This window comes from Lagopus muta, chromosome 15 (genome assembly GCF_023343835.1).
Source record: "Lagopus muta isolate bLagMut1 chromosome 15, bLagMut1 primary, whole genome shotgun sequence".
In the NCBI taxonomy this organism is placed as follows: Eukaryota; Metazoa; Chordata; class Aves; order Galliformes; family Phasianidae; genus Lagopus; species Lagopus muta.
In genome coordinates this window covers 1,877,307-1,904,164 of record NC_064447.1, presented here as the reverse complement: position 1 = coordinate 1,904,164, position 26,858 = coordinate 1,877,307, and the positions used below count along the sequence as shown (strand labels likewise).

General features: G+C 52.5%; 1 protein-coding gene across 8 annotated transcripts in view; it reads left to right on the top strand.

Moving 5' to 3' along the window:
* The window catches only part of CAPN15 (calpain 15), a 48,736-nt gene that overhangs the window by 15,882 nt on the left and 5,996 nt on the right, over positions 1 to 26,858 (top strand). For 7 of the 8 annotated variants that reach the window (XM_048961608.1, XM_048961610.1, XM_048961609.1 and 4 more), the window contains 3 exons: positions 19,890 to 21,387; positions 24,277 to 24,485; positions 24,680 to 24,863. In XM_048961608.1, coding sequence (XP_048817565.1) covers positions 19,890 to 21,387; positions 24,277 to 24,485; positions 24,680 to 24,863 — 1,891 coding nt within the window. Of the gene's footprint in view, positions 1 to 2,817; positions 2,992 to 19,889; positions 21,388 to 24,276; positions 24,486 to 24,679; positions 24,864 to 26,858 lie in introns of all 8 variants that reach the window. The other variant, XM_048961614.1, reaches the window with a different exon arrangement.

The window sequence follows — 26,858 nt, the reverse complement described above, 5'->3', positions numbered from 1 at the left end:
GGTCCGCCTCTTCGTGGCCTCATCCCTGGAGCCCTGTAGTGCAGGAAGGAAATGGAGTACTGGGGAGTTGGTCTGAGGCTGGCCAGGAGTTCTGGGATAGACTTTGCTTTTCCTGCTGGTTTCCTGCTCCTGCCTGTGGCCACCTTCAGAGCTCCTAATGTTTGGATGCTGAAGGCCAGCACAGAGCCAAGCCTGCTGTGGTGTATCCCGTGCCTCAGGGATGCATGCACACCTTGTTAGGAAAACAGGGGTGGGAGAGCTTCACGAGTGGGCTGTTCTTAGGGGGAGATTTCGGTCACAGTGAGGATAGGATTGAGGGCAGAGATCAATGCTGTGTGGTGTTGGAGGTGTGCTGGAAGCTGTGGTGCCTTGAGGGCTGAGGCTGGTGGCCTACAGCCCTGTCTGCTGGGGACAGCTGGACATGGGAGCAGCGAAAGGACCTTGGTGATGGAAACAGTAGCCTTGTGACATCCAGATCTGAGTGCCTGTTCTCTTCTAAACCAAGCTGCTTAGTCTCTTTGTATGTGTTAGCATCTCATCTTTTAAACAGGAACACACACCTGCTTTCCCCAGTGTACCGGGAGGGTGCATTAAAGGAACAAATGCATGGTAGTGAAAGGAATCTTGTTGCTAAAATCTCTGCTTGGGGCGAAGATTTTATTTTTAAATAAATCCTCGATAGCTGTGTGTATGTTCCAGATGAATTCTGGCTTAGCTCTGAGTCTGCTTGGGCTCCTTCTTGCTTGCACACATGGAGGTGTTGGGGCATTCAGCTGAGCCTGCAGACTCTTCATGGCCAAGGTGAGGTGCCACCCCTTCATGGCAAGGTTCCTGCCACACCAAACCTTTCATGAAGCTGCAGGCAGCACAGTACAGTGCCACAGGTGCTGGTGGCAGGACCTTGCTCTGCTGATGCCATTGAGTGCGTTGGGAGCCAGGGGCTTGCAGTGCCTTCTCATGCTGCTGCTGGAAGTGGTGGCAGTGGCAACTCTTCCCCGTGCATCCTTCCATACCTGTAAGGTGCTAGGAAGGGATCAGGACGCTGATTGTCTTTGAGATTCCATCCCATTCCACACCCATCGTGAAGAGGGGAATCAGGGTCCTGTTCTGGTCAGGGTTTTTGATGGTTGCTTTTCCATCAGTGCAGGGAGATGGACCTTTCCCTGCTGGGCCCTCTGCTCACTGGGGGCCTTTGCGAGGTCCCTGCTGGAGCTGTGCACATGTCAGCAGCAGGCTGCTGAGGCTGGGAGCACCCATGGGTTGCAGCACGGTTAAACTGTCAGGTCTGTGTAGCTGAATGTGAGCAGCTCTGTCCATCACTTGGTTTGGCTGGAGCTTTCTGGATGGCTTCCCTTGTCTGGAGAATTGGCGTTTTTTGGAGTTTCCTGCAGCATACTGGAAAAGTGTTCTGTTTTTCTCTAAAAACCTTTTCAGAATGAATGCCTGTTGTGAAAGGCCACAAAAATTATCCAAGAGATGGAACACCTCCCCTCTGGCCCCTGAAAGCAGCATGGAGAAGGTTCCAGGCAGACCTGATGGTGGCCCTTCAGTATCGAAAGGGGGCTGTAAGAAAGAAGGGGACAGACTTTAGCAGGCACTGCTGTGACAGGGCAAAGGGAAACGGTTTCAGACAAAGAGAGGAGATTTAGATTGATGCTAAGATTGGCTCTGATGCTCAGGACGTGCCAGTTCATCACGCTGGAGCAGAGCTGGTGTTGTGCAAGAGCTGCGGTGAGGTGGCTGTGTCCCTGCAGGGGAGCTGTGGCATCCAGCTGGGATGCGGTAGGGAAACCATGCTGCAGGTCGTTGTGGATACCTGCTTGGTATCCACATGGGAGCATTGGACTTGGAACTGGTTGCCAGTTCTCACCAAAGCACTGGCAGCTGGAACCTTGCCCCAGAAAGCGTGCAGTGCTGCGGAGCTGGCAGCACGTTGTGCTGTGGCTTCCATCCCTGTCCGTCCGCTTTCTGTGCTGGCTGTTCCAGCACTCCATTTACTCTCAAAGCCTCTTAATTGTCTAAAATGAGGCTATTTATAGCTCTGGAGCTGTAATCAGAGGATGGTAAGAGTAGTAGAAACTGAAGTTTTTATTATGATCCCAGATGGCCCCAGTGGTATGAGGGCAAATTTCCCTTTCTCTTCCTCTGCTGCTCCGTGCCTCCAGGTCACCTTCCTCATCTCTGTTTTCAGCAAACACAGGTAAAAGCCACGGCAGAACTTGTGCTGAGATCTTACCCAGATGCCTGAGTGCCATGCCTGGAATGTTACTGTTACATATGAAGCTACAAGCAGGCCTGTCACTTCAATCTGCCATTTAGACAGAGTAGCAGCACCTTTTCGTGGTTTTGGGATGCTCTGCAGTAGCTGAGCCCTCTTGTTCACAAAGGTAGGGTCAGGTCCTCATCCAGGTGCGGCGATGTAGGGTCAGGTCCTTCTCCAGGTGCAGGAATTGAGTAATTTTGCTTTGGTGCTCTCAGGATGTGGCTGTGCGTGCAGGAGGTTGGTTTCCATCTTTGGCTATGGCCAGATCCAGAGTCCTGTCCTCTTCCTCCCTTTTAGGAAGGGATCCTGGAGCTGCAATCTTGCTGTGAAAGGGGACAGCCTCTTGTGCACTGTGCTCACTTGTGCTGGGAGAGCCTGGGAGAGCACTTGGGTGTTGTGTTTGGAGCAGGTTGTTCCCAGGTGCATATATGCTGTGAGGTGGATTGACGGGAAGTGAATTTGTTGTTCATTTTTTAAGAGTAAAAGGAACCAGAGCAGGATTTTTTCTAGAGCAGCCCTTCTGCCTTGCTTCTTTGACTTTTCTCTTGCTGCAGAGGCAGAAGTCTGGCAGAAGTACAATCCCTTGTCCCCTGGAGAGGTGTCATGCATGTGACCTGGAGCTGTTGGAGAAGCCTCGGTCCTCCAGCAGGAGCTGATGAATGGATGTGGTGACAGCAGTTGCTCAGGAGCCTGAGTGCTGCAAGGAGGGAGCTAGTGGAGGACATGAGGTACGTGGAGCAGAGCCCCTTGAAAGTGCCAGGGAGGAACCACATGCCCTTCCAGCTGATGCTGTGCAGTGTCTGTCCTTAGGGCTGTGCTCCTGATGCTCTGGGCTTGGCAGAGGGGGCTGAGGGCAGGACCAACTTGCTGCCTGCTTCCCTGACCCTCTGAGCTGTTCAGCACTGCCAGCTGCCCTCTGTCTTCCAGGCTTGTTTTGGAGCTCATTCCTTCCTTCCAAAAGTAGCAGGCACCAGTTGCTGCTGGATTTCCTCTACTGGTAACTTAATCCACTTTGATACCAGTGGCTCTAGTCCTGGGTCTCTGACTACTGTGATTCAGAAATGGGGAGGAGAATGTGTGAAGCTGCAGTCCCCTTTAGCCTGCCTCCATCCCTGGCTGCCAGCACCGAGGTGATGCTGATCCCATCTGGGCTTGGGGCCGGTGCTGGTGTGTGCCAGGACGGGGCAGCGCATGCTGAGCAAACCCCTGAGGCCTTTGTTTGCTCATGTGAAACTGTCTTGCTGTGTGGGACTGCCATGAATAAAAGGCACTTGTTCAAGGGACACAGAGGGGAAAGATAAGCTGTGGTTTGATGCTGTTTCAGTTTGGCAAACTGGGGCTGCAAAACAAAGGACAAATCTGTCTGCTCCTGCCCAGAGGTCTGTGGCTTGCCCGAGGAGATGGCCTTTTCAGCATCTCTCCATCTCAACAGTCTGCCCTGTGCTTTCATTTGAATCGGGATCCTCTTCGTGCTCCATTATGACCCTGCCTGGGTACAGCAGGGCAGCAGTAGTGCAGCCAGCAGTACAGTGCATCCTGCAGCAGCTGTGCCTGCAGCAGCACCGAATCCCTGCGAGGGGCAGGTGCTGGAGGCCACAGAGGGGTGGTGTGAACAGCTGATCCAGAATAACTGCTCCCGCCTTCCAGATGGTATTTATGAGGCTGCAGTAGGATGAGAAAACCGGGAGGAAACTTGAATTGTGAACGCAGCCCTTCTGGATGGCGGTGGGACGAGCAGCAGGAGGCTCAGGGCAGTGCCTGGGGTAGGGAGGAGAGTTTGGGCTGCCAAGCTGGGAGCCAGAGGGACCTTGCTTGCCCTTGCTCAGAGCTGCAGAACAGCTTTGTCTCCAGACGCCTGGGTTTGTGCCCCGCTGCACAGTATGGGGTGGTACTGCGTGCTGGAGCTTAGAGGTGCAGGGAGCTGTGCATTTCGAGCATGGCAGGCTCACCGCAGGTGCTGGAGGCTGGCTCTTGCTGGCTCTTACTGCCTTTCAAGATGCAGAGGGCAGGTCTGCACCTGCTGTCCTTCCATCGCGTTCCCTGATGGCAGAGTGGGGAGGAGGTGCAGGTGGTCACAAGCAGGATCTTTCATCTTGCTGAAAGCCTTGTTTTTACCTGCATTGCTTGGAAAAGTGAAACTCTGTACGTGTTTCTAGGTGATTTTTTTCCTCTTGTTCCTTGATACACCAGGCGCTGGTACAGCTGGCTGTACTGTGCTGTGCTGGCACCTCCCATCACACTTGTACCTCCAACTGCAGCAAATGGATCCTCTTCACCTTTCCCTGCCAAGGAATCCAAGCTTCTTCTGCTGCCTCACCACACAGCTGCTCTGACTTTCTGCAGAGAGGGACAAATGTGGAAACACTTGTTGCTTCTGAAATGCGAAAAAGCTGTTGTAGAAGCTGTAGGGTTGCAGTGCATGGCACAAATCTGCCTGGTCACTGCAGCTGTTGTCATTTTGCCTAGCAACTTCTGTGGTCCATGCAGTAACGTGTGTTGGGCACATCCTCATGTCCCACGTACCCCAGGGCATCTAGCAAATAGCAAAGCTTGGCACAATGGCTTGTTTTTCTTAGTGCTCCAATGCTGTGTCTTCCAGGCATGCATGAACTGCAGCCCCTGGCTCACTGTTAGGCTCACAGTGGGGATCCATCCATCCATCCTGTACAGAGATGAGGGCAGGGCTGTGCTTTCTCTCTGCCCTGTGCTCATGGGCACCTTCAGGTTGTCCTTGCAGACCTGAGGGAGACCAATGGGAGCGTGCATGGCTTGGAGAGCTCTGGGAGTGTTAAGGAAGAGCAGGAGCTGCCCTCTGTGGTGGGAAGCACTGTGTCCCACTGTGGGGACAGGTTGCTGAGCTGTGGGGGGCAGCCCCAGTGTGGCCTTAGTTGGCACTTCTTAGTGGTGTGTGGACACGTGAAGGTTAGCTGTATGTGGTCAGCTGGGAGCATCCTCTAGATTCCAGCTATCAAGGCACTAACTTAAGTATGCTTCATCTTTATGAGGCAGTAAACAGTACCATAGTCTGAATTACTGAGTCCAGAGGCCTCCTGGGGGCAGTATGAATTGTAGTGACTTCCCTGGTAATTACTGTCTGACTGCTGGAGCAGGGCATGTCTCAGATGTGTTGCTGGCTCAGCTGAGGTGGCGGTAGCTGCAGTGTGGGGTGTGAGCAGGCTGTGGTGCTGCTCTGCTCCAGGCCCCCTATTACTCCCCACCCAGCGCTCCTCTGAGATACCAAACAGATGCTGATAACCATTCCTTCCAAAGTTCAGACACGTGAGAAGCAGAAGCAGGTGACCTTTGTTGGCCCGCTGTGCGTGGGCATTCACGTGCATTCATTTGGAGCTGCTGGTGGTGGGACTCAGGTTGTTTGCCCGTTGATGAGTGTGCAAAGCTGGCGGTCTCCTGGAGATGCAGGAGCTCATCTCTGACCTTGGTGGGTAGCAATGGAGCTTGTGTTCAAGCAGTGCTGGAATGAGAAGGTGGAAGTGAGGGAGGGACAGTCCTCTCCTGCCCTCTGGAGATGATCCCTTGTGCCATTCTCTGCCTCTTGTGTCAAGCCTGAGTGCAGCTGCTTGTGGAAATGAGTGGACTTCTGTTAACCAGACCTTTTGTGTGCTCCCCTGTGAAGTGAGCCCAGATACTAGCATGGCAAGAAGCGAAGGCTGGAGCACAGCAGCTGGGAACTCAGGGTGAATTATTCCTTGGAAATGTGAGTGATGGAAGCAGACAGCTTTGGAGCTGTGTTGTTGCTCCAATTCTCTTCCCTCCCCTTCCTTTCATTCTCTCTTTCTGTTCCCCCACTCTTCTTTCCTTTTTATTTTAACAGCACTACAGATTGGAGGATAAATCTTAGCTGAGTTGATGTCCACCACTAAATCTCTTCCATTTCCCCACACAGGAGAAAAGTTGCACGAGGAGTAAGGGCTAAGGATGAGCCCCTGGTGCACGTGGTTCACAGTCCCATCAGCCTTTCCTGTCTCTTTCCTGCTGTGGCCCTCAGTCTGTCTATGAGACCTGGTGTTTTAGAAAGCAGTGTGAAATAGTGCTGAACGTGGGAGAGGATGACATGTAGCTGTTGTTCAGCTGTGTGACATCTGAAATCGTTCCCTTTCTTAAAGATAATAGAAGATGGTCTTCATCCCAACAAATGGACCTCTTCCTCCAGGCCTGGCCCATGCAGGTGCTCTTCTGATGCAGAATGCATATATAATCCACAGCCTGTGCACAGTATTATGGGTGCAAGATAAAAGCACAGACCATGCCTTCATCTTAACCTCATCTTTGCTGTTCCTGAGGCTTCAAAGGCACTTACCATGTTGGATTCTTACAGCTTCGGGAAGGTGTTGAAAGCTGCAAGGATTGGTCTGCTTGAGATCAGTAAGGCTTTTTGGTACTGATGCAGAAACAAAGATGCAAAAGGGAAAGGCAAGAACTGCATTGCAAAGCCGTGAGATCTGGGGGTTTGGAAGAGCTGGGATTTGTGCAGAGAAGCGCAGGGCCTGCAGTCCCTGCAGTGTCTAGGGACTGCAGGGCTCTGACTCCAGATGGTTGCCTCGTCCTTGCCCTGTTCTGTTCAGGGAGCGCAGGCTCCTCTGAGGCAGTCTGCAAACCCTCACTTGAAAAGAAATTCCTTAATTGGCTTAAAGGCAGTTAGGGAAATGAAAACAGCAAGTAGAGCTTCCCCGTCATCCTGATTTCTTTCCTCTGCAGGGATCACATTTGGAATGATTGTTCAGATATACCTCAAATGCAGGTGGCTAAATGGGAGGAATCGGGGGTCTTTTGGTCTCAGGAGTCCACCCATCTTGCTGAAGCTGTCCCAGCTCCTCAGAGAGAGCAGCTTCATGAGCTCAGCTTCTTGCTCCTTTCCTTGCGTTTCCCCTCCCCACTGGGAGCAGGTGAATCTAAAATGCAGCCATGGGAATCAGTCCCATCTTTGCTTTTCTGTCTTGTGGTCTCACAGCTGTAGCACTGAAGGGCTCCTTCTCATTCTCTGCCTCCCTGCTCAGATCCTCCTTCAAAGACCAGCCAATTCTCTGCTCCTCCAGGGTCTGTTTCAACTTCAAGCTGGAGAGAGGTGATCAAGGCTGCCCTTTGAAGCTTGCTGTGCTCAGGTCTGTGAGCTCCCCCTGTGCTTCTGCAGTTTCCTCCCACAGCTGGGCTGCAGGACACGCAGCTGGTCGATGGGACAGCAGTCCTTGTTGGGATTGTTTTCCCCACCAAAGAGAAGTACTGCCCATGCAGCCCAGCATGCTGGGCTACCGTGTTACTGCCTATTTCTCATCTGGGCTAACTCATCACCTGCACACAGCCTGCTGCAACCTGTTTATACCCGAACAGGTGTAATTCGTGCCAGCACTGAAGAAATTGAGTGCATTGTCAGAGAGGAGCTTGGAACTCATTCACAGCTCTGAGGCTGCTCTCTGCTCCTCTGTGGCCAGGTGCTGGTGTTGGGGAACTCAGAGGTCCCGGTAGCTCGCCCAATCCCAGGTTTGGATGCTCATTTTGTTCTCTTAAGATTCTCTCCACATACACCCACCAACCCTTTAATAGCTGTCATAAACCATATGCCCTTGTTATTTAAATAAAATAAATAAAGTTGGAAAAGCCTCCCAGGAGCATCTGGAACTTCACCACCTGTAGAAAATTGATAATTAAAGGAGCTGTGTATGTAGCAGTGCTGAGAAGAGCCCATAAAGACAGCATCGGTGGAAAAAGAGGAGTGTCTGATTCAGTCTTTCATCTTCCTGTTGGCAGCACTCAGATGTGACTCCAGCTGCTTTTTATTCTGGGATATGGGCGAATGTATGATCCCAGAAAGGCTGGGGAGAGCATGTGAGAGCTGTGCTGCCTGAAGTGGCCATCCTGCTTAGATGAGGCACAGGCTGAGCACTGAGCAGTGGTGCAGCACGTGCCTTTATGTCTTCACACAGTTTGATTGCCAAGCCCTGTGACTTCTGGGCTGAGAACAGTTGAGTATTCTTGGTCTGCTTGATTTCTGTGATTATTACTGTTTGCAGACAGCAGGACTGACTTGATCCCAAGGTTTGGAAATCAGTGAATTAACAAGTAATTTAGAGGATGGTGAAAAAAACATTGCAAGGAATTAAGAAATTCATATTTGGCTTCTGGACTTGTAGACTTAGTTGAGCACAGTCCTTGGTCTCAGTCCTTGTTCACTGTCTGGATCACAGACCTCTGCAGGAGGAGAATCCAAGGCTCCAAAGCAGGTGCAGAGCTGCACAGTTACTTACATAGAGGTGCGTACAGTCTTAGCTGTCTCACGTGCTGGTGGTGTTTCTTAGGCTGGAGTAGCAAAGCTGTTCCCAATCCTGACCAGAACCTCCCCAGATTCTTGATAGGAAGAAGCAGCTTGTCAGCCAAGCAGGTGCTGCAGGGTAGGGAGGACACAGTCATGTCTGTGTTCCCTGGAGACCAAAGGGACGCTGGAGTTACATTGCTTCAGAAGGAGTTGTGCTGCTGCCTGTATTCTTTTGGCTAATCTGGACACTTAGCATCCCAGATCCTTCTTGCTGCAGATCTTTTACGAGTTGAAGGCTTTTATTTCCCAGCCTCCTGCACTATGGACAATCCATGGGCCAACTTATTGCAGAAAGCCCCTTGGTGCTGTGTCTCATTTCCGAGGCACTCGTGCCCAAAGGTTCGACCACTTCTGAGATGAAGAGAGGGGATGTGCCATCCTCCAGGATGCTGGGTAAGTAGGCAGGTGTCTTTTGCAGTCTTGTTCTTCAGAGTTGCTGATATGCACCACTCACACAGGGAGATGTATCATTTGACTGCCAGTACCCTCCCCTCGCTGCTCCAGCACGTAAGCCTCTGTGTGGTGCACTGGGTTTGATAGAAGGAGCCAACCCTGCTGCAGGCTTTCACTGTTTGTCAGAATAAATTGCTTCTTCCTCCAATTGCGAGGAGGAGATGCTGGTTCGTTTGACCTGAGCCTGAGCAGCACCCACGGCAGCTTCTCCCCCTGTTCTTCCTTCCTCTAAGCCTGCAAGGAGAGTAGAGCCTGCTGGCTGCAGGCTCCCCAAAGCATGTCTGATGCAGCAGCAGATTTTGTGCAGTGCTGCATTCATCTGCATTTCATTGCCATGAAATAGCACGGCAGGAGCTACAGAACAGAGCTGGAGAAGGTGCAGATGATCCAGGAGAGGAAAGGCTGTGGAGGCAGCTGTGAGGTTGGTGGGATTTACTCCTCTCTGAAGCCTCTGCTCTCCATACGGGGCCAGGCAAGTCTGTTCACCCTTGGCCCTGCCTCATACCCCCAGCATGGTTAGAGATGAACATGGCTCCAAATTGCCTTGTTCATTTTTCCAGTGTCTGACAGTGGATGAATGTAAGTGCTCCTGAAAGCTGTGTCTAGAGCCAGGGGCTTGATGGAGAGAGTGAGTGGGTGCATGTGTGTGTGAGCTCCCGTCCTGATTTGTTTGGGACAGTGCCCTGAGCTGCTGCTCTGTGTGTTGAGATCCTCCTCTGGAATCAGTCTTCTTCTGAGGAGTTGCAAATATTTTTCCTGAGGTAGAAGAGAGAACATTCAGGTTTGTGCTCTGCCTTCAGGCTTCTTTTTGCCAAAGGAGGAGGGCTGTTCAGGTACGCTGGGAGATTGCAGTGCTCCCTGGTTAGGGGCACTGAAGGCAAATGGCTCAGAAAGAATCACCATCCTCACCTGTGCTGTTCGTAGGGTGGCAGTGATCACTGTGCCCTGATCTGACCAGAGGATGAACTCCAGGGACATCAGGAGTTGCCAGAGTTCATCTTTCTTCTTCTGTGTCTTGGGAAACTTTTCCTTTCTGCAGATCAGTGCTGGCAGTTATTAAACAAGAGCTGATTTCCTGAGGCATAGGGCTGGCTTAGTTTTCTGTTAAGGCCTGTTAATCACCCTAAAAGGGAGGCTGACAGTCACTGACAGTGACCATGGTGTCTCACTGCCTTTCGTATTGCCTGGCAGCTCACAGTCCTGCCTGCAGTGCTCTGAGCATGGCTGGTAGCTCCATGGACTGGCATGGAAGAGGTGATGCTGCAGAGCCTGGCAGTGAGGGCTGGCTCCCATCGCTATTCCCTGTTTGCATGAAAGGCGACTGGCATCAATTCTGCGAGGGAGCCAGGATGCTGGCTGGTAACAGCTCCAAATCAGGAGCTGAGGCTCTGCTCCCTCCCTCTGCCAGTGCCTCACTGCACAGTTCTGCACTCCCTCCATCCCAAATGACTTGGAGCTGTTGATTACTGTAGGATTTTTTAATTGCCCCTTAGAATTATGCCGTGATATTTTTCAGGGAGAATTTAGGGAAAAAGGTAGGTGTTGCCCTAGCAAATAGCAGTGCCCCATGCAGCTAATTGCAGGCTGGGAAGTGGGGTGACAAAGGCAGAGAGGGGCTCGGCAGGTGCTCCTGCCCCCACTTCCCTGCGGGTTCCCTTCCTGCCAGAGCTTCCATCACCCTGATCACCCATGGGGGTACCTGAGGGGCAGGGGGCCTTTCCAACCTCGCCTGGCTTCCTCCAACAGCAGCATTTTGCTTTCAGCACATTCAATTTCCTTTTCATCACAGGAAGAAGAAATTTAATTTACTCTCTTAAATTACAGGGCAGCATGAGAGTATGTCTGGAAGCAGTGCCCGTGAGCTCTGTCAGCTCTGCAACATTGCACTAGGTGCCTGTTGTCCCTTGCATCCCACATCTCATCTGAAATCACACCGAGTGGCTGTGGAGGCTTCACGTTGTGGGATGCTGTGAGTGTGTTTGTCCTGTGGGCCACGGGAGCCTGTCAGGGTGCTCCTGTTATCTCCTACCCTCTTTGTGGCACACCTTGATGTTTAGAGGACCTTGCCCTGTGTGGGGGTTGTCCTAGAGCTCATCCCAGAGGGTGAGATGTCCTTGCTGCTCCCTGATACGTGTGTGGTGGTGTCAGTGCTGTTCTGTCAGTTCTGACTGTGCTGATGGAGCCAGGGCCACGTTTGCTGTGGAATAATTTCTCTGTGTTCAAAGGACCTGAGGTCCCCAGGCTGAGATCTGAGGCTGGATGCTGGAGCCCAGTCAGCAGGCGATGCTTCTCTTCTGCTGGGTCTGTCTTGGGCTGCAGCTGGTCCTGCTGCCTGGCAGCTCCATTGCTCTTCTCCCTCAGCTTCACCTTCCTTCAGTTCATCTCTGTTACCGAGCAGGGAAGGTGTCTGCTGGGACCGAGCCATCGCAAACCTCTGGGGAGTTTGTGGTTGCCTAGAGGCCGCTCAGTGGATCCATTCTGGGAGTCCCTACACTTCCTTTGAGCTCTTCCTTCCTAACTGAGGGGATCTTTGAGTTTGAAATTTCTCCTTTACCACCTTTTCTGCAGAAGCGTTCAGGCATCTCCACGTGAGTAACTGCAGATCTCCTGCTGGGACCATTGAGGTGAGCGCTTGGAAGCGGCAGTGCATCTTAACTCTAAATCTGTTCTCAACACTGATGAGCAAATGGGCTCAGGGGTGTCTGCTGGCACGTGTGCAGGGTGAGCTGCTTGTGCCATGCTGAGGTCAATGACTCTGAAGGGCCACAAGCTGAGTTACAGTATCTCTCATAGTCCTGGCTTTGTGTTTCTACCTGTTTACAAGACCCTTACCCTGTCTGGGCATGGAAAACATTGTTTTTCTGATCCCATTGGTTTGATGGCTCAGTGTAGAAGTGCTTTTTTCAAGCCTTTTTTAAAAAGCCATACTTATCTAGGCAGATAAGTATTTTATTTAGGAGCAGGTCCACAAGATGCACTGTTCCTGTTTGTGGGATTGACTTCAAAAGAGTCCTAGCCTTCCTCCATCTCAGCTGCTCGTCAATGTTGCCGGTCAGTTTTATTTGATGTGGGAAGCTTGCTGGAATGCTCTTCAGCCCAGAGATAGAACGCAGTGAAAAAAACCAACATGCAAGGTAGCTGAATCAAATCAGATTGGGCTTTTGGACAGACAAGACTCCTGTTCTCTGCATGCTCCACGTGTTGAGGCAGCTGAAGCCACGAGCGTCCAATGTGACTTGGCTCTGTTTGTCTTCTGGAGATCAGAGCTTTCTGTTCTCTGGCTCCATTATTTGCAGTGATGCTGAGAATGGTGCAGCAGAAGGAGTTAATCACAGTCCTGTGCATTGCTGTAGTGATCTTTATTCTTCTTTTGGAAAAGATTTTTGTGGCAACAACAACAAAAAAAGCAAATTAATTCGGTTCTTGTGTTTCATTTGCTGGAGGCTTTGGGTCTTTTTCACCTGAGAGGGCAGCTTTTGTGGGGCTGTGTGCATGCTGAAGCACTCCCTAATGTTTTAGCACTGCCAGAATATTTCTTTGCTCTTTCTACAACCAAATTTCCTGAGTCTGGAAAAAAAAACAACAGTAAAAGTGGTTTGGTGTACCTTCTTTAAGGCGTTTGCTCTTAAGTGGGATTCAAATAGCAACTGTATGTGGATTTCAGTCAAAGTCAGTGGGGAAATGCACCTAAGCGAGGCAAGATGTAGATTGAAGCCATTAATTCATCACTCCCTGAAGCAAAATCAATGTATTAAGACATTGTCAAACCTGTTTAAGCCATAGTAAGATGCCAGGCAGAGTTAATGGCATGCAAGTTTTCCTTATGGAGCAGAATACTTACGTGCAATTGGACCATAGCATTATTTGCTCTTCATTTCCCCAGATACCCCAAAACTAGGGAAATGAGGTACAGAAGAGATAAGTGAAGTAGTTGTATTGAGGAGCGGTGGCAGCACTGACGGGTTTATTTAGGGTATGCTGTGCAGCCAGCACTGCTGGGATCTGAATGGATCACATTGCCACAGTCCATCTGCTCTGGGCCCTGCGCCTCGTGGAGGTGCTGCCTTGGGGTGGGATGCTTGGTCCCTCATCTGAAGATTGTGAGCCCAAAACCTTGCTGAAGCTCACGGCGTTTGATCAAAGCTGGGACTTGGACTTGCCAGCCTCCTTGAAATACTCTCTGTGCCTCTTCCTTTTGTGCCCCCAGGGATTCTTCTTATTTGGGCAGAAATTTGAGTAACCTTTTCATTTGCAGAGGAGCCCTTGAGAACAGTCTTGTCTCATCAGTGTGGAGCTGCATGATGCTCTCCTAGCCAAACTGGTTTCCTTCCCCAAAATAGTATTTCTAGGTACTGAAGCAATTAAGGTATATTAAAGGCCAGTGATGCACGTCCTGTTTTTCTCACAAGGCAAGCCTTCCAGATTCGCATTCTGCTTTGAAGATTCTGCATGAAGAATGATGAAAGACTCCAGCAAATCAGCTCAGGGTAACACTACCTGTATGTCTGCAGCCTTAGAAGAAAGCAGGTGTGAAGTGTGCTCCTTCCAGCTGCGTTATTTTGCATCCTTGCAACAGCTGCAGGCCTGGAACTCCAGTGCCCACCTCATCAGACGTGCTGATGCCTTCAAAGATTCTGCTCTTTTTCTCCTTTTTCCCAGTCAAACCCAGGCAGGGATTTCAGTCAAGAGGACTCTGCGAGCGATGAAGATCTTTGCAACTTCTTTCCTTCATCAAGGCCAGGTTTTGGTGCATCTTCTAGGAGTTTCAAGGTGCTCCTGTGTCTGCTGTGCTTCTGCCTCTGCTCATTTCCCACCTGGCTCCGGGCACTTCCTTGGGACCTGCTGCATTGCCAGCGAAAGGTAGAGAAGCATGTTCTCTGTTCCTCTTGCATCCTTTGCAAGCAGTTGTACTTACAGTGTTGCCTTGGAAATCATTTCCTCTTCCCTGTCCTCTCCCCAGTAACATCTTTGTTAAGACACATAAGCCCTGTTCTCTGGGAATTGACTGCAAAGAAAATTGCTGGGAAAGTTGCAGTTTGAGAGCAGATTCTGTGGTTTTGTTGGCTGCCACAAACATGTACTGCTGAGTAAACTCCATTTAGCTGGGGCCTATGTTTTTTTTCTCACACTTCTCATTTAGTAGAGTTCAATTTTCCCCCGGGAGCCTTCTTATTAAAACTCGCAGCCTCTTTTCTCCCTGGCCAGTGAATCACACGTGAGCTGGCTGAGCACTTTGTGAGCTGTGTCCGGCGTGGGAAAAAGTGTAGAAGCTGAACAGAAACTGTGCAAGAACACACACGAGATCTGCTGCAACGGGACCAAGAAATCCCAGGAAGTGTGTCATCAGCCTGGAAAACCTGTAGTATCTACCTGAGCCTCTTGGCCCTTTGTAGGGAGCATTGTGTGCTGCTCACAGGTCTTTTAATGGCCCTGTTCACCTTCAGGTGCTCACTGTTGCGAGGTCTTCTGCTGCAGAATTTATTTTCTCCCTTCTACTTGGATAAGTGAATCCTCCTCTGCCGCCATTACTTCACCAAACAGAGCAAATAGAGCTGTCTTTCTTCATCATGAGTTATTAGCATTGCCAGTTACTGTTTTCTGCATAAACGTAATTGCTCTGTCCAAGGAAAGCTGGGAGCTCAGACCAGGGCCCCAGCTCCAGTTTCATCTTGAAGGATCCACCTGGTGTGGATTCTGACTTTGCTGCTCTAGTATGAGCCTCCAAGAAAGCTTGGGTGAGCTTAGGGGCTGTTTTCTTTGTGATCTTCCCTTCTACAGCTGAAGAACTGTGCTGGGGGAAAGAGGGAGATGAGCACAAAGGGAGAGGTCCCTTCTTGTGCTTTCATTTTGGCTGTGCTTCTCTGGGCTTGGGTGAAGGTCAATGGAACTTCAGCCTGTTTTATTTACTTGGCCCACTTTAGAGGAGTGAGGGAGAAAGGCTTTGGAAATGCTTATGCAACCTGCACTGTTTGTGTGATGCTGGCACAGAGCTGATGACACTTCTGCAGCCTTGGGGGCTTACAAGTGTGAATCAGAGGCTGTTTTCCTCTACTGATGTGCCTATAAAAATCTGTAAATATTGGGAAGTCCCTGCTCATAGCTTTTCTATGTTGCTCCACCAGTTCATCTGCCAAAACCTTCCCCTTGATCCAGCCCAGCCCTGCCTGGCTCTGCAGGAGGAAGGCAGCTCAGCCACCAGTCTCTCCCTGCCTGGGCTGCACGGCTGTAGGCAGGAGCCAGCAGTGCCACCCAGTGCCCTTCCAGCTGCTCGACTGCCAGAGAGGTGCTGCGTGTTTCCTGACCTCCTGCAGCCGTCCTTGCACGGCCATGGCTGTCTTCTGCTGCAGCTGCTGCTGGAGGTGTGGTAGGTCCGTGTGTGAGGCTGCTCCCCCGGGTCGGTGCTGCTGGAAGGAGTTAAACAGAAAACAGCTGCATGGGAGAACTGCTTTACAGCTCACAGATAATTGAGGCAGGATTCTGTTTGTTTGATTGGTATGATTTTCCTTTTTCCACCGCAAAGATCTAATGCCCTTTCTTGTATTTATCAAGCAGGAGGATTTTGCTACAATACATTCTGTATCAGAGAACTCGGGGCTTGTATGTTGCTGACGAGAACAATTGATTTTTGTTTATTTGTGTATTTATTGCTGGAGAGAACTGAAGCAGTAAGTTGTAAGGCTTTAGCTCCTCTGGAGGAGCTTTATTTAGAGAAGCAGCCTGATCTTGGTGCTGACACAAGCTCATGCAGCCCTGCACACTGCTGGGGGCTGTGCAGCAGAATGCTGGATATCTCGCTCCAGTGCCCGGGTCACCTCGAGTCATTCACAGTGGTAGTCTGAGCTCCTGGCCAGGGCTGGCTGGCATCTCTTGCCCTTGGGGATGCGTGGCACTTGGGGCTGGCACAGCACCAGCTCCCTGTCTGCAGGAAAGACGTAAACTGCAGGTTTGGGGCACTTCCCAGTCTTGCACCCTGCCCTGTTCCTTCCTGTCTTGTCCTGCTCTGGGGAGGCCTCGGGCAATGCCTTTGGTCCCAGATGACACCCAGGGGTAACAGAGACCTCTGGCTTGTTTGATGTGTGGGTGCCAGGGCTGTGGCAAGACAAGCGAGCTGAGCAGAGCCCTCAGAGGCGGTCATCACTGTCCTGAGGTGGATTTGGAAATGCTTTATGAATCCTTTCACTGTCTTCTGCCCTGCTTTAGTTAGAGGAGAATTCCTGCTCCTTAAAGGGAAGCAAAGGACCAGCGATACCTTTGCAGTAACTCTCCCTTCCCTCCTAGTGACAGCCTTTTGCTGCCATCTCTGTCCTCAAAACAGTGTCCAGAGGCAAACAACTGCTTAACCTGCCTGGGCTTCTCTCTCTAGAGGCTGTCATCTTGGCCTTGGGCTTGGTGGCACTCATAGATCTCCAGTGAAGAGCAAGCAGTGAGGTTTCCTGGGATCACATCACACTGACAGCGCCATACTTGGCTGAGTATTTTGTACAGGCTTTTATTTATTTTTTTTTTAAGGTATTACAGTTAGGCTGCTAAGGTAGGTGCAGTGCTGCTAAGGTGGTGATGCCTCCTGCCAGCTGATGTGCCACGTCGCTGAGTGCTGAGAGGCTCAGCACCCTTTGCTTGCATCATTGTTCTCCCTACAGACTGCCTGCTTCCAGGAAAAAGCCCTCCTGTGGGTGGGTGAGTTTGCAGGTCACTACGGAGTGGGTTTTGTGAGGAGAACCCCTCTCCTGCAGGGCACTCAGGGAGGTGGCAGGCAATGTTTATCTCAGTTGTGTCTTCTGGGGCTGGAGAGCATGTGTGTTATCATACAGCAGATGGGTTTGGGGAAGAGATGGCGGAGACAACTGTATTTTCTCACACAGGCTTGTTGCCTGCCAGGAAACGAGCCAGCCAGGCTTTATAGGGAGAAGTAGAGACCCTGGGCAAGCTGTTGAGGGTTCCTCCTTCACCCAGCATCTTTGTGAGAGATAAGTGGAGCCATGGGAGAATGGCTGCTGCTGTGGTACTCTGAGCATAGGTATGAGGTCTGCTGCATGCGGATAGGCCAAGGGCCAGCACCCAGCATTGCCTGTTCAGCTCTGCACCTGCTGTCACCTCGGGACCCTGGTGCTCCAGGCAGGGAGTGGGATTGTTCACCAGTCCTGGGCAGAAACAAGCTGCAGTTGTGTACTACCAGTCGCCTAGGCTGATGCACCAGTACTGGGCTGGGGACGGCTCAAGATGCCTGCCCATGTCCCCTTCCATTTCTCTGCATCTCCTACTAGATTGCACTGAAAGCTGTGTGGTTGCTGTGCTTGGTGGCAAGATGTGACAGCCTCCTGAGGACAAAAAGACAGGGATGTCCCTACCAGCTTGCCATGCTGGTGGTCCTTCTGCTGCCAGGAAAGTCACAGATGCATGAGGGAGCAGCAAAAGCAAAAGCTGGCAAAAAGCAAGCTTTTCTGGGTGCTGTCAGATTCAAGCAGATGGGAATCCCAGTGGTGAGCGGGCTGGTGTTACTGGAGTGGACGGCATGGAAGGGCAGAGGGGGGACCAGGACAGGGATAGCAATGCCAGGGAGAGGCAGCAGCTCTCTGTGGCTGTTGTCAGAACTGGGGACAGGCACAGGCAGTGCAGCAGCAGGGCAGAGCCCTGCAGTGTTCTGGCTGCTGCATCCTTTTGCCTGCCTGGCCAAGGGAAGCCGTGCTGTCTTCCTGAGCCTGCAGCTCCTTGCTGGAAGCACATCAGGCACTCCTGGCTCATCCCACTGTCCCCTCGTGTCCTGTTGGGTATCCTGTTTTTTCCCTTCTCTCTACTGACACAGGAAAGGGGGTGATTTCTTTCTGTTGTCCTTTGCGCAGCAGGAGGAGCTGGAGGGTCCCAACCTGCGGTAAGCAGTGCGGCGTGCGCGGTTAGGGGTCGGTTTTTGAGCCCATGCTTCTTCAGCACTGGATGCTGCAGGATGGATGTGGATGGCGCTGGTTGCTGGCAGCCTTTGCTTGCCTTTTGCTGATGTCTGTAGTTTGATGAGCCTTATCCAGTAAGACAAATGGATGTGACAGGATCACGGTGCCCTTCATGGCCCCTTTTGCTTCCCTGCCTTTGCTGGAGCCGGTCACACAGCTCCTTCCCTTTCTCTGTTTGAAGACTGGTTTCCCTTTCAGACATTCGTGAGCTGCTACAGGGAGAGACTGTGCTCATGGCTGTAGAACTTCAGGCAGAAAAATCAATGTTTATATTTCTTTTAGCTGGGAAAGATTCTTGAAAGAACTCCAGCAAATAAACGCCTTGTAAAGTTCAAACTGTGAAGGCACGGTATATGAACCCAAATGAATTTTCAAGCTCTCTCTTGAAATAAAATGGATTTTTTTGGATTCAGGCTTTATTTAGAGAAACGTTTGATTAAAGAAGGGATTTGAAAGTTGCATCTGATCTCCTTGTGAGGGAGAGCTGCTCTGCTACTAGCAGCAAGATGTGGTTGGGAAATGTGGTTGGATGCTGCTGGGATGCTCCTGGGAGAGCAGCCCCTGTACCCAGCCATGGGGGGTGGCTTTTGCTGTGTCCTCTGTCCCCTCAGAGCCCTGCTGCTGCAATGCAATCAGTTCAACTGCCTTGGTAAGCTGTTTGTGCAGGTGTTGCTGTTCAGGATGCTGAAGGGCAGCTGGCACCACACTCCCTCCATGGAGTGCATGAGCATCTCAGAGCTTTCTCTACCTGTCCTCTGTAGTACAACACGTTTTCTCTCCCTTCTTTGTTGCGGTCTGTGCTGTGTGGATGGTGAGCCCTCTGATTCAGGCTGCTGGCTCCTTGCTCTGGGGCAGCCTGAAGTCAGTGTTCCCAGGAAGAGCTACGGGTGTGGGGTGGACTCAGAGGCTCTGCATTACCTGGAGTGCTCTAGTGCTTTGCATTTACCTGCAGGAGAGCTATTTGGTCTTTGTACAAAGGAGGAGGAAGCAGGAAACTCTGTTTCAGCCCAGTATGGTTGAACGCTTCAGGAAGTGACCCAGAGCAGGGGACAAAGGGCATCTGAAGTGCTGCTGTTCTTCCAGTTTCTCATTAGCACATGTGCAATCAGGGCATCGCCTTCCTGAAAGCACCAGGAGAGCCACAGTGAGGAGGGCTGCCCTCTGTAAGCCCAGGGGCTGCCACTGCCTTTGGCGTGTGTTGGATCTGTTCCTGTGTTCAGGTGTCAGGCTTTTCCCTGCAGGTCTGGAGGCTGAAACCAAGGGCTGCCAGGGTCTGTGGCCTCTCCACGTCCCAGGTAAGCAGGGGTGCAGCTGGGGCATGGTGCCCCCTGGAGTCTACTGGACACAGAAACCTGCTGCTGACTGAACTGGGGGGAATTGGGAAATGCTGAGCCCCTGGAACTACTAGCTGGTGCCAGCAGAGGAGATCGTGGTTCCCTTCAGCGTGGGTACCTGAGGTGAGCCTGGAGGAGAGGAGAGTAGAAAATGCTTCAGAGGTGGACTGGAGTGGCTCTGAAAGAGGAATGAACTGATGCTGGGAGCAGAAAAGTGGGCTAGGTGTTGCCCAGCTGAGGCATGAGCAATTCTCAGGTGTGAATGCCCATGCTGGTCAGGTGCACTGCCCTCCTGCTCTGCTTCCTGGTGCAGCAGAAGGCTCACTGGGGTTGTGGGCTGCTTTCTGTGCCCTTCCCAAGGTGTTTTGGGTGGAAGCTGGCACGCTGCTGCGCACTTGCAGAATTATGCTGTCAGTGCCAGAGAAATGAGTTCCTGGAGAGTAATGGCTAAATTGCTGTTTGTTTCCTTCCTGGAAGCAAGGTCCTGCCTGTGCCAGCCTGGGGAGCACCTGACACCCCCGTGTACCTGCTGGCCCTTCGCTCACTCTGTCTTTGCTCTCTTCCAGCCACTCCCACTCTCCCGGCTCCATGGCTGCCGTGCACGAGTGGTCCTGCACCCGCTGCACCTTCCTGAACCCCGTGGGCCAACGGCAGTGCTCCATATGCGAAGCTCCGCGCCAGAAGCCTGACCTCAACCACATCCTGCGGCTCAGCGTGGAGGAGCAGAAGTGGGCCTGTGCCCGCTGCACCTTCAAGAACTTTTTGGGCAAAGAAACATGCGAGGTGTGCGGCTTCACTCCGGAGCCGGGGCCCAGCGGCTCTCCCCTGCCTGTCATCAATGGCATCCTGCCCAAGCCTGCAGTGCTGGTGGAGCCCAAGGGCACAGCCAAGGAGGAGGCTGCCAAGGTGGAAAGCAGCAGCGAAGATTCAGAGGGGAAGAGTCCTGATGAAGCAGAGCTGGAGAGTGGCTGGGCTTGCCAACGCTGCACGCTGCACAACACTCCAGTGGCCAACTCCTGCTCGGCCTGCGGCGGGCCACGCAAACTCTCCCTGCCCAAAATCCCACCGGAGGCGCTGGTCGTCCCTGAGGTCATCACCCCTGCTGGCTTTCACATGGCCCCTTCCACCCCGCAGTCTTTAGTCCCCACAGAGATCTCTGACGGTGACACCGCGGCCACTCAGGGCCCGGTGGCGATGGAACAGGAGGCACAGAAGATGCCGGCCTTCAGCCCCTTTTCCCCCGGGCTGCAGAACAACCCAGTGCCCCGCAGCCGGCGCGAGGTTCCCCCCCAGCTGCAGATGCCGGGCCCCGAAGCACCGCAGCCTGGGGCTCAGGGCACTGCGGGGCAGAAGGGCTCCCCACAGGGCCAGGCCAGGGCCGCGCCGGCTGCTCGCCTTCAGGAGCTGCTGTCTAACAAGCGACTGAGCGTGCTGGAGGAGGAGATGGATGTCAGCCCGTCCCACTGGAAGTGCAGCACCTGCTCCCTGCTCAACTCCGCCGGGACTGGCAAATGCGAGGCCTGCAGCACCCAGAAAGGCAGCGACACCATCAATTTAGTGGGGGACTCGGTGAGGTTCACCCCCTGTAGCCCCTCCAGCCCTGACTTCACCACCTGGTCCTGTTCGAAGTGCACCCTCAAGAACCCCACCGCAGCCCAGAAGTGCAAAGTCTGTGGTTCCTCCAAGCTGCACGGCTTCCAGGAGCACAGCCCACAGGGTGAGCCATCCCCCCGCTGCCCCGAGTGTGGGGCTGGTGAGAAGGGCAGCTGCTCCTCCTGTGGCACCAAGGCACCCTCCGCTCGCAAGGTCGCCCGTCTCTTCCCATCCCAGCTGCCTGGTGCTCAGGACCGGCCGGGCCAGTGGGCTTGTCCTGCGTGCACCCTGCTCAATGAGCTGAAAGCCAAGCACTGCGTGGCCTGCCATACCCCGCAGCAGTACGTGGCCCAGCGCAAGGGACTCAAGCCCCTCAAAAGGAGGGAGAGCATGCACGTGGAAAAGAGGAGGCAGACAGACGAAGGAGAAGCCAAGGCTCTGTGGGAGAACATTGTGACCTTCTGCAGGGAGGTGAGTGTGAGCTGAGCTCCTCTTCTTCTGATCTCGCTTGGAGAGCACCCTTGTCACTCCTGCCCTGGGGATCTGGGATGTGGCTTTGGACAAGCAAGCGGTTGCTGTGACTTTGGGAGTTGCAGAAACATTCACTTGCAATGGATGCATGCTGGGTCATTGCACTGAAATGTGTAGTATTTTAAATGTAAGGTAATTTCTAAGGTGAAGGGGCCTTCCAAGGTTCACTTCAAAGGTCCTATCTGGTTCACTCTCTGTCCAAAGGTGAGGAAGTGTGAGCATGAACTCTGGCTCATAGCGGTACTTCAAATCAGTGAGAGAGATCAGTGCTGAAGCAGACATTCCTAGGTGATCAGTCCAGTTCTTTTCTGTCCAGGAGTGAAGGTTGGGAAGGAGTGCGTGCTGGTAGTCCCAATGTTTCTGGGCAGCAGCTGCAGTGCAGGTGCAGGAAATCAAGATGCTGCAGGCAGAGCTCAGAGCACTGGCAGGCGTGCGAGCAGAGGACACTGTTACCTCTGCAGCTGTGAGTGAGCCTGGGGTTCTGAGGGCTTCCAAAGTCCTGCCTTTGTCCTGCACCGTTTCTCTGTCCTGAGGTTTCTCAGGCTGCAGATACGTTTGCAAATATGCAGCTGTAAGTACCTCACCACATCTGGGGAAGGACAGCAGAGGTTGAGCTTTGTCCTGGTTCCAGGTGAGGGTCTCAAGAATGTGTGTGCTTCCCTTCCGCTGTGCGCTATCTGTTTTAATCTGTTGGGTCTCAGTCTCAAACAGCACTCTCATGGCTCTGTTTTTCCCCCAAGTGGCAGAAGATGCTCCTGCAAATGCTGTTCTTTCTCTGCTCTCCTTCTGGGGTAAGCCTCCAGCTTCTGTGGACCAGATGGAAAGGGAATTGCAGTCCCATTCTGACGCAGACAAGATTCTTCCTGCTTGGGCCAAGGAGTGCTTCCATGCCTGTGTCTGTGCTGCACAGACTGGTCATCATGGAGGTGTTTGACCTAGGAACTAAACCACTGAGAATGATTCTGTTTTGGAGTTGTTTTTCTTTTAATTGCTATGTGTCCTTCCTTAATAGACCTGGGTGCCTTTATAGCAGAGAGACACTGATTCTGCAAGTGAGCATTCTCTTGTAGGCAGGGAGCATCTGCAGTGTCCAGTAGAATCAGGCGTGAATATTAGGTGAGATGGCCAAACTGAATTAGCAGCTCTCCAGTGCTAAAAGGGGAAGGAGTCTTCCTCACCTCATCCTGTGCAGCTGTCCATAAGAGCAGAGGGGATCAGCATGGGCTGCCTGGCTCGTGGAGCTCCCACAGCGGTGGGATGGGGCTGCTCTCAGACTCCTGCTTTCTCTTCTCCCTGTGTGTCTGTGACTTCTTGCAGCAGCCCAACCACAGCTCCTCCTGGCCAAGCTGGGATGTCAGGCAGCCTCAGAACATCCTCCTTCTGGCTGCTGTGTGTCAGCACTGGAGGGGAGCATCAACTGGCCAAACCTTCTGCCTGCTGTCCATGAGTTATAGGAGCAGCCTACCTTGCAGCAGAGATTTCTGCCTCCTCTGTTATTCCAGCAGTGTCTTTCTCAAAATCAAAACCCTTCATGCAGAGAGTTTCGGTCCAGTGCCTGGACCCCATTTTTAGCTTTATCCCCAGGCCCTCATTTTTAACTTAATCTTTTCACGTTCATCTGGGAGGAAAGATGGTCTGACCTCTGCCGCTCTGCGCAGGGCTGCTGCTTCCTGCGCTGTGCTGTCCCCTCTCTTGCTCATCCTCCTGTCTCGTGCTTTTCCTCTCCTCTCATTCAGTGTCCTTCCCCTTTCTGCATAACCGTGTGTGTCAGCAGTACAGCGGATTCTGCAGAGCCAGAAACACGACCCAGGACTCTGCTCTGTGCCTGCTCTGGCACCTCTGCCTGCAGAACCATTCTGTTTACAGTCTTATCCCCTCGCAGGACAAACAGGCAGAGCTCCTTGTCTGGCACCGTCTAGGAGCAGACTTGCTGCTGCCCTGGCGAGCATGCAGGAGCCTGGCAAAGTGTCCACCAAACGTCCTGTGCAGCCAATGCTCCCCAGCCTGTCATAGCACAGGGCTTCGTGGCGTTTGGATGCGTGTGCTCTGAAATGTGCAGTGCCAGCTGCACTTGTGAGCGTGGATCAGATGCTCTCCTTGAGAATGTGAATCCTGGGGACGTGTCCTCCTTGGCCTGTATTTTGTTTGCATGGTGACAATGAGCTGCAAAACACCCTTCTGCAGAACAGGAGCGCTAATTGAGGCACTGTGTAGAAAGGGTTCACATCAGTGAGCTAGAACTGCAGCAGAAGAGGAAGGACAAATACCAGCTTGTTGTGTATAAAAGCTCATTTAAAGCAGAAAGAATTTAATTTCATTTAATTAACAGTAACAAATCCCGGTTCTTACTTCACCCTGTGTTAAAGTGTCTGGAAAAACCATTCTCCTCCCCTCGGAGAAATTCTGGGCTTCCATCCTACATCTGCAGCTGATACCTACAGGATCATCTGCCTTTCAGTCCATCCTGTTTTATTTTATTCTTTTTATTCTGTGATTATCCAGAGCTCAGGGCTGGGGCTGCAGAGCCAGGGCAGCTTAGCGTGGGGCTCGTGCTGGGGAGGTTGGTTGCCAGATGCTCCCTGCAGGCCTGCTGCTCGCCTGCTTCACCGCTTGCAGAGGCAGCCAAGCTTCCCCACCGTCTGACTTTTAGCACCAGTGTGAGGTGTGAGACATTGCCTGCCCAGAAGGTTCCTGTAAAACAGAGAAAGGCAGATTTGAGCTACAGCTGGGAGCCCTGAGGAGGGAATGGGTTTGTGGCTCTGAGCTGGAGGCCCCGGGAGCTGCGTGTGCCGCACACACTCATGCTATCCTTGCCTTTTGCTCTTGCAGAACAAAGTCAATTTTGTAGATGACAGTTTCCACCCTGGGCCCAAGTCTGTGGGATTCCCAGAAGGTGACAGCGTGCAGCAGAGGGTGAAGCAGTGGTTGCGGCCCCACGAAATCAACTGCAACATCTTCAAAGACCGATCGGTGAAGTGGTCGGTGTTCCGGACACCCAGACCCTCGGATATCCTTCAGGGACTGCTGGGAAACTGCTGGTAAGGAGGCGTTGAGCTGGGTGACCCTTGCTGCTCCTTCCCCCAACACCCAGGTTGGGTTCAGACCCATCAGCCGTACCCAAGCCCACTTACATGGGGCCCATCCTCCCCTTCCCAAGCACACATTTGCTGGGCAGGGGCATTGCCCTGTGCTGCTCACCCGACCCCACTGAGTGCATCCCTATTCCCTGCAGGTTCCTGAGCGCCCTGGCCGTTCTGGCTGAGCGACCAGAGCTGGTGGAGAGGGTGATGATCACACGGACGCTGTGCCCTGAAGGCGCCTACCAGGTGCGGCTCTGCAAGGATGGCACGTGGACCACAGTGCTGGTGGACGACATGCTGCCCTGCGATGAGTGCGGGTACCTCCTCTTCTCACAGGTCAGCAGCTCCGGTGCCCACAGGGGGGTGGGCAGCACTCTGGGGAAAGGAGCTTGTGCCCAGTTGTCTGTGCTGTAGTTTACATGGGGCACCTTCTGCAGGCTGCGTGGGTGCTGTTTGCTGCACCCTGAGCTCAGCTGAGCTCTTTGAGGCCGTTGTGTAAACCCAACGTAGACCTTTTGGTGTTTTCCATGCTGCGATGGAGAAGTTAATTTTGCAGTTGTTTTTTTGCATCGCTCCTCTCTGCATTGCAGGTCAGTTCATGGGCATGGGAGGACATCTTTACGTGCACAGCAAAAGGAAAATATTTCTGCATGTTTTTGCACTGAGGGGGCAGAGAGGAGCTGAGCAAAAGCTGTGTCTTTGCTCTGCAGGAAGGTCTGGCAGCTTGGCTTTGCCAGGGAGGGGCTGTGGCGAGGGGGGGAATGCACAGAGCAGCCAGTTTGGAGCCAGTGCCCGGTGGCTCTGCGCACACTCAGGTGGCATCTGCTAGGATGAATGAAGCTCCCTGAGCCACTCTGGGACGTCATTGTGCATTCTGCCCTGCTTGCCAGGCCCAGGGGCACTTGCTGGGATCATTTCCATGAAGGAGACTGAGAACGTCTTTATTGAAACTCAGACTGCAGAATCTGTCAGCCAAACCGTGCTGCAGACAGGGAGCTGGGACTGTTGGGTTTGACTTTGTTCTGCAAATCCAAATCCTTTTTACAATACACACAGCTCCAAGCGTGCAGACTGTGAGGACGGCACTATGGGGAAACAGGGCCTGGAGATGAGCATCAGGGAAGCTGCATGCTGGTGCAGCTCACAGAGTCCCCAGCCTGAGCTGCACTCTGCGTCTCCCGCAGCGTCAAAGTGCCCGGTGTTGGCCTTTATGGTGGGCAGGATCCAGGCAGATGCAGTTCTTTATTTTCAGCGTAGGATTTGCCTTTCTAGACTTCCCTTCCCCTCCCCTCCATTCATCTCCACTCCTTTTATCAATTTTGAGTCTGCACTGTTGTTTTTTTTGAGACTGAAGCTTTTCACGGGCGCTGGACTTGCCTTGCTGCTGTTTCCAAATGCGTCTGAATCGTGATGAGATTTTTCTGCGGGGTGTTCAAGTGTGTGAGCTGCATGTGGGGGCCTAGCAGAGGAAAGCCAAAGAATTTTAAAATGAAAGGAAAATCATGCTTTTGTCAGTGATCAGAGGCCGCGTCAGCCAGAAATAAACACCATGGATTTTGTTGAGACTCAGAAACAAGCCAGAGAAAAGAATTTGTGAGCTTTCTCCAGTCTTTGCAGCCCTCCTTTCCCCTCCTAACCCTTGGCGGCCACCTGTGAGTCACACACAGCCACACATGTACTGGAGTTTTCTCCTGCTGCCCTCTCAGCACAGTGCTGGAGTGTCACCAGCTGAACTGGATTTGTTGGAGACACAGAAGCCTCGCTACCTGTCTCCTTGCCTCCTGTGTTTGTACACCTGCAGCCTTTGCAGCCACGTCTCCTCCCAGGGCTGGCCGTGCCCAGGACTGTGGCAAAGCACCGCTGCTGGCTGCACCATGAGCCATGCTGAGTGGTGACTTGGACACGGCTGAGAATGCTGCACACCAACGCTGTGTTGATGGGTTTACAGAGGCTTCATAAACCTCTGGGTACATTAATGCGTGTTCTGTGTTTCTGTATGGATTCCTGCTCAGTCTGACTGTGCCAGGATTTATGGCCTGGCACCACAAGGGTGCAGAGGGAGTTTTCCCCCTGTGAAAACACATCTTCTCATTTCATCTCGCCTCTGTCTCTGTGCTGGAGCTAGACGAGTTTGCCTGAGTTTGTGGAGCTTGTCCTTGAGACATCTTCTGGGCTCCACGTGTGAAATCTGATCAGCCCTGAAGCTGTGTGTGCTCTAGGCAGCCTCTTCCACCAAAGGTGTGTTGGTTTTTGTTTGCGAGTGTTCAAGTGTAGGCCTGCTGTTCCATGTGTCTCTCATGGAACATTTTGCAGTCTGACCCACTGAGGAAG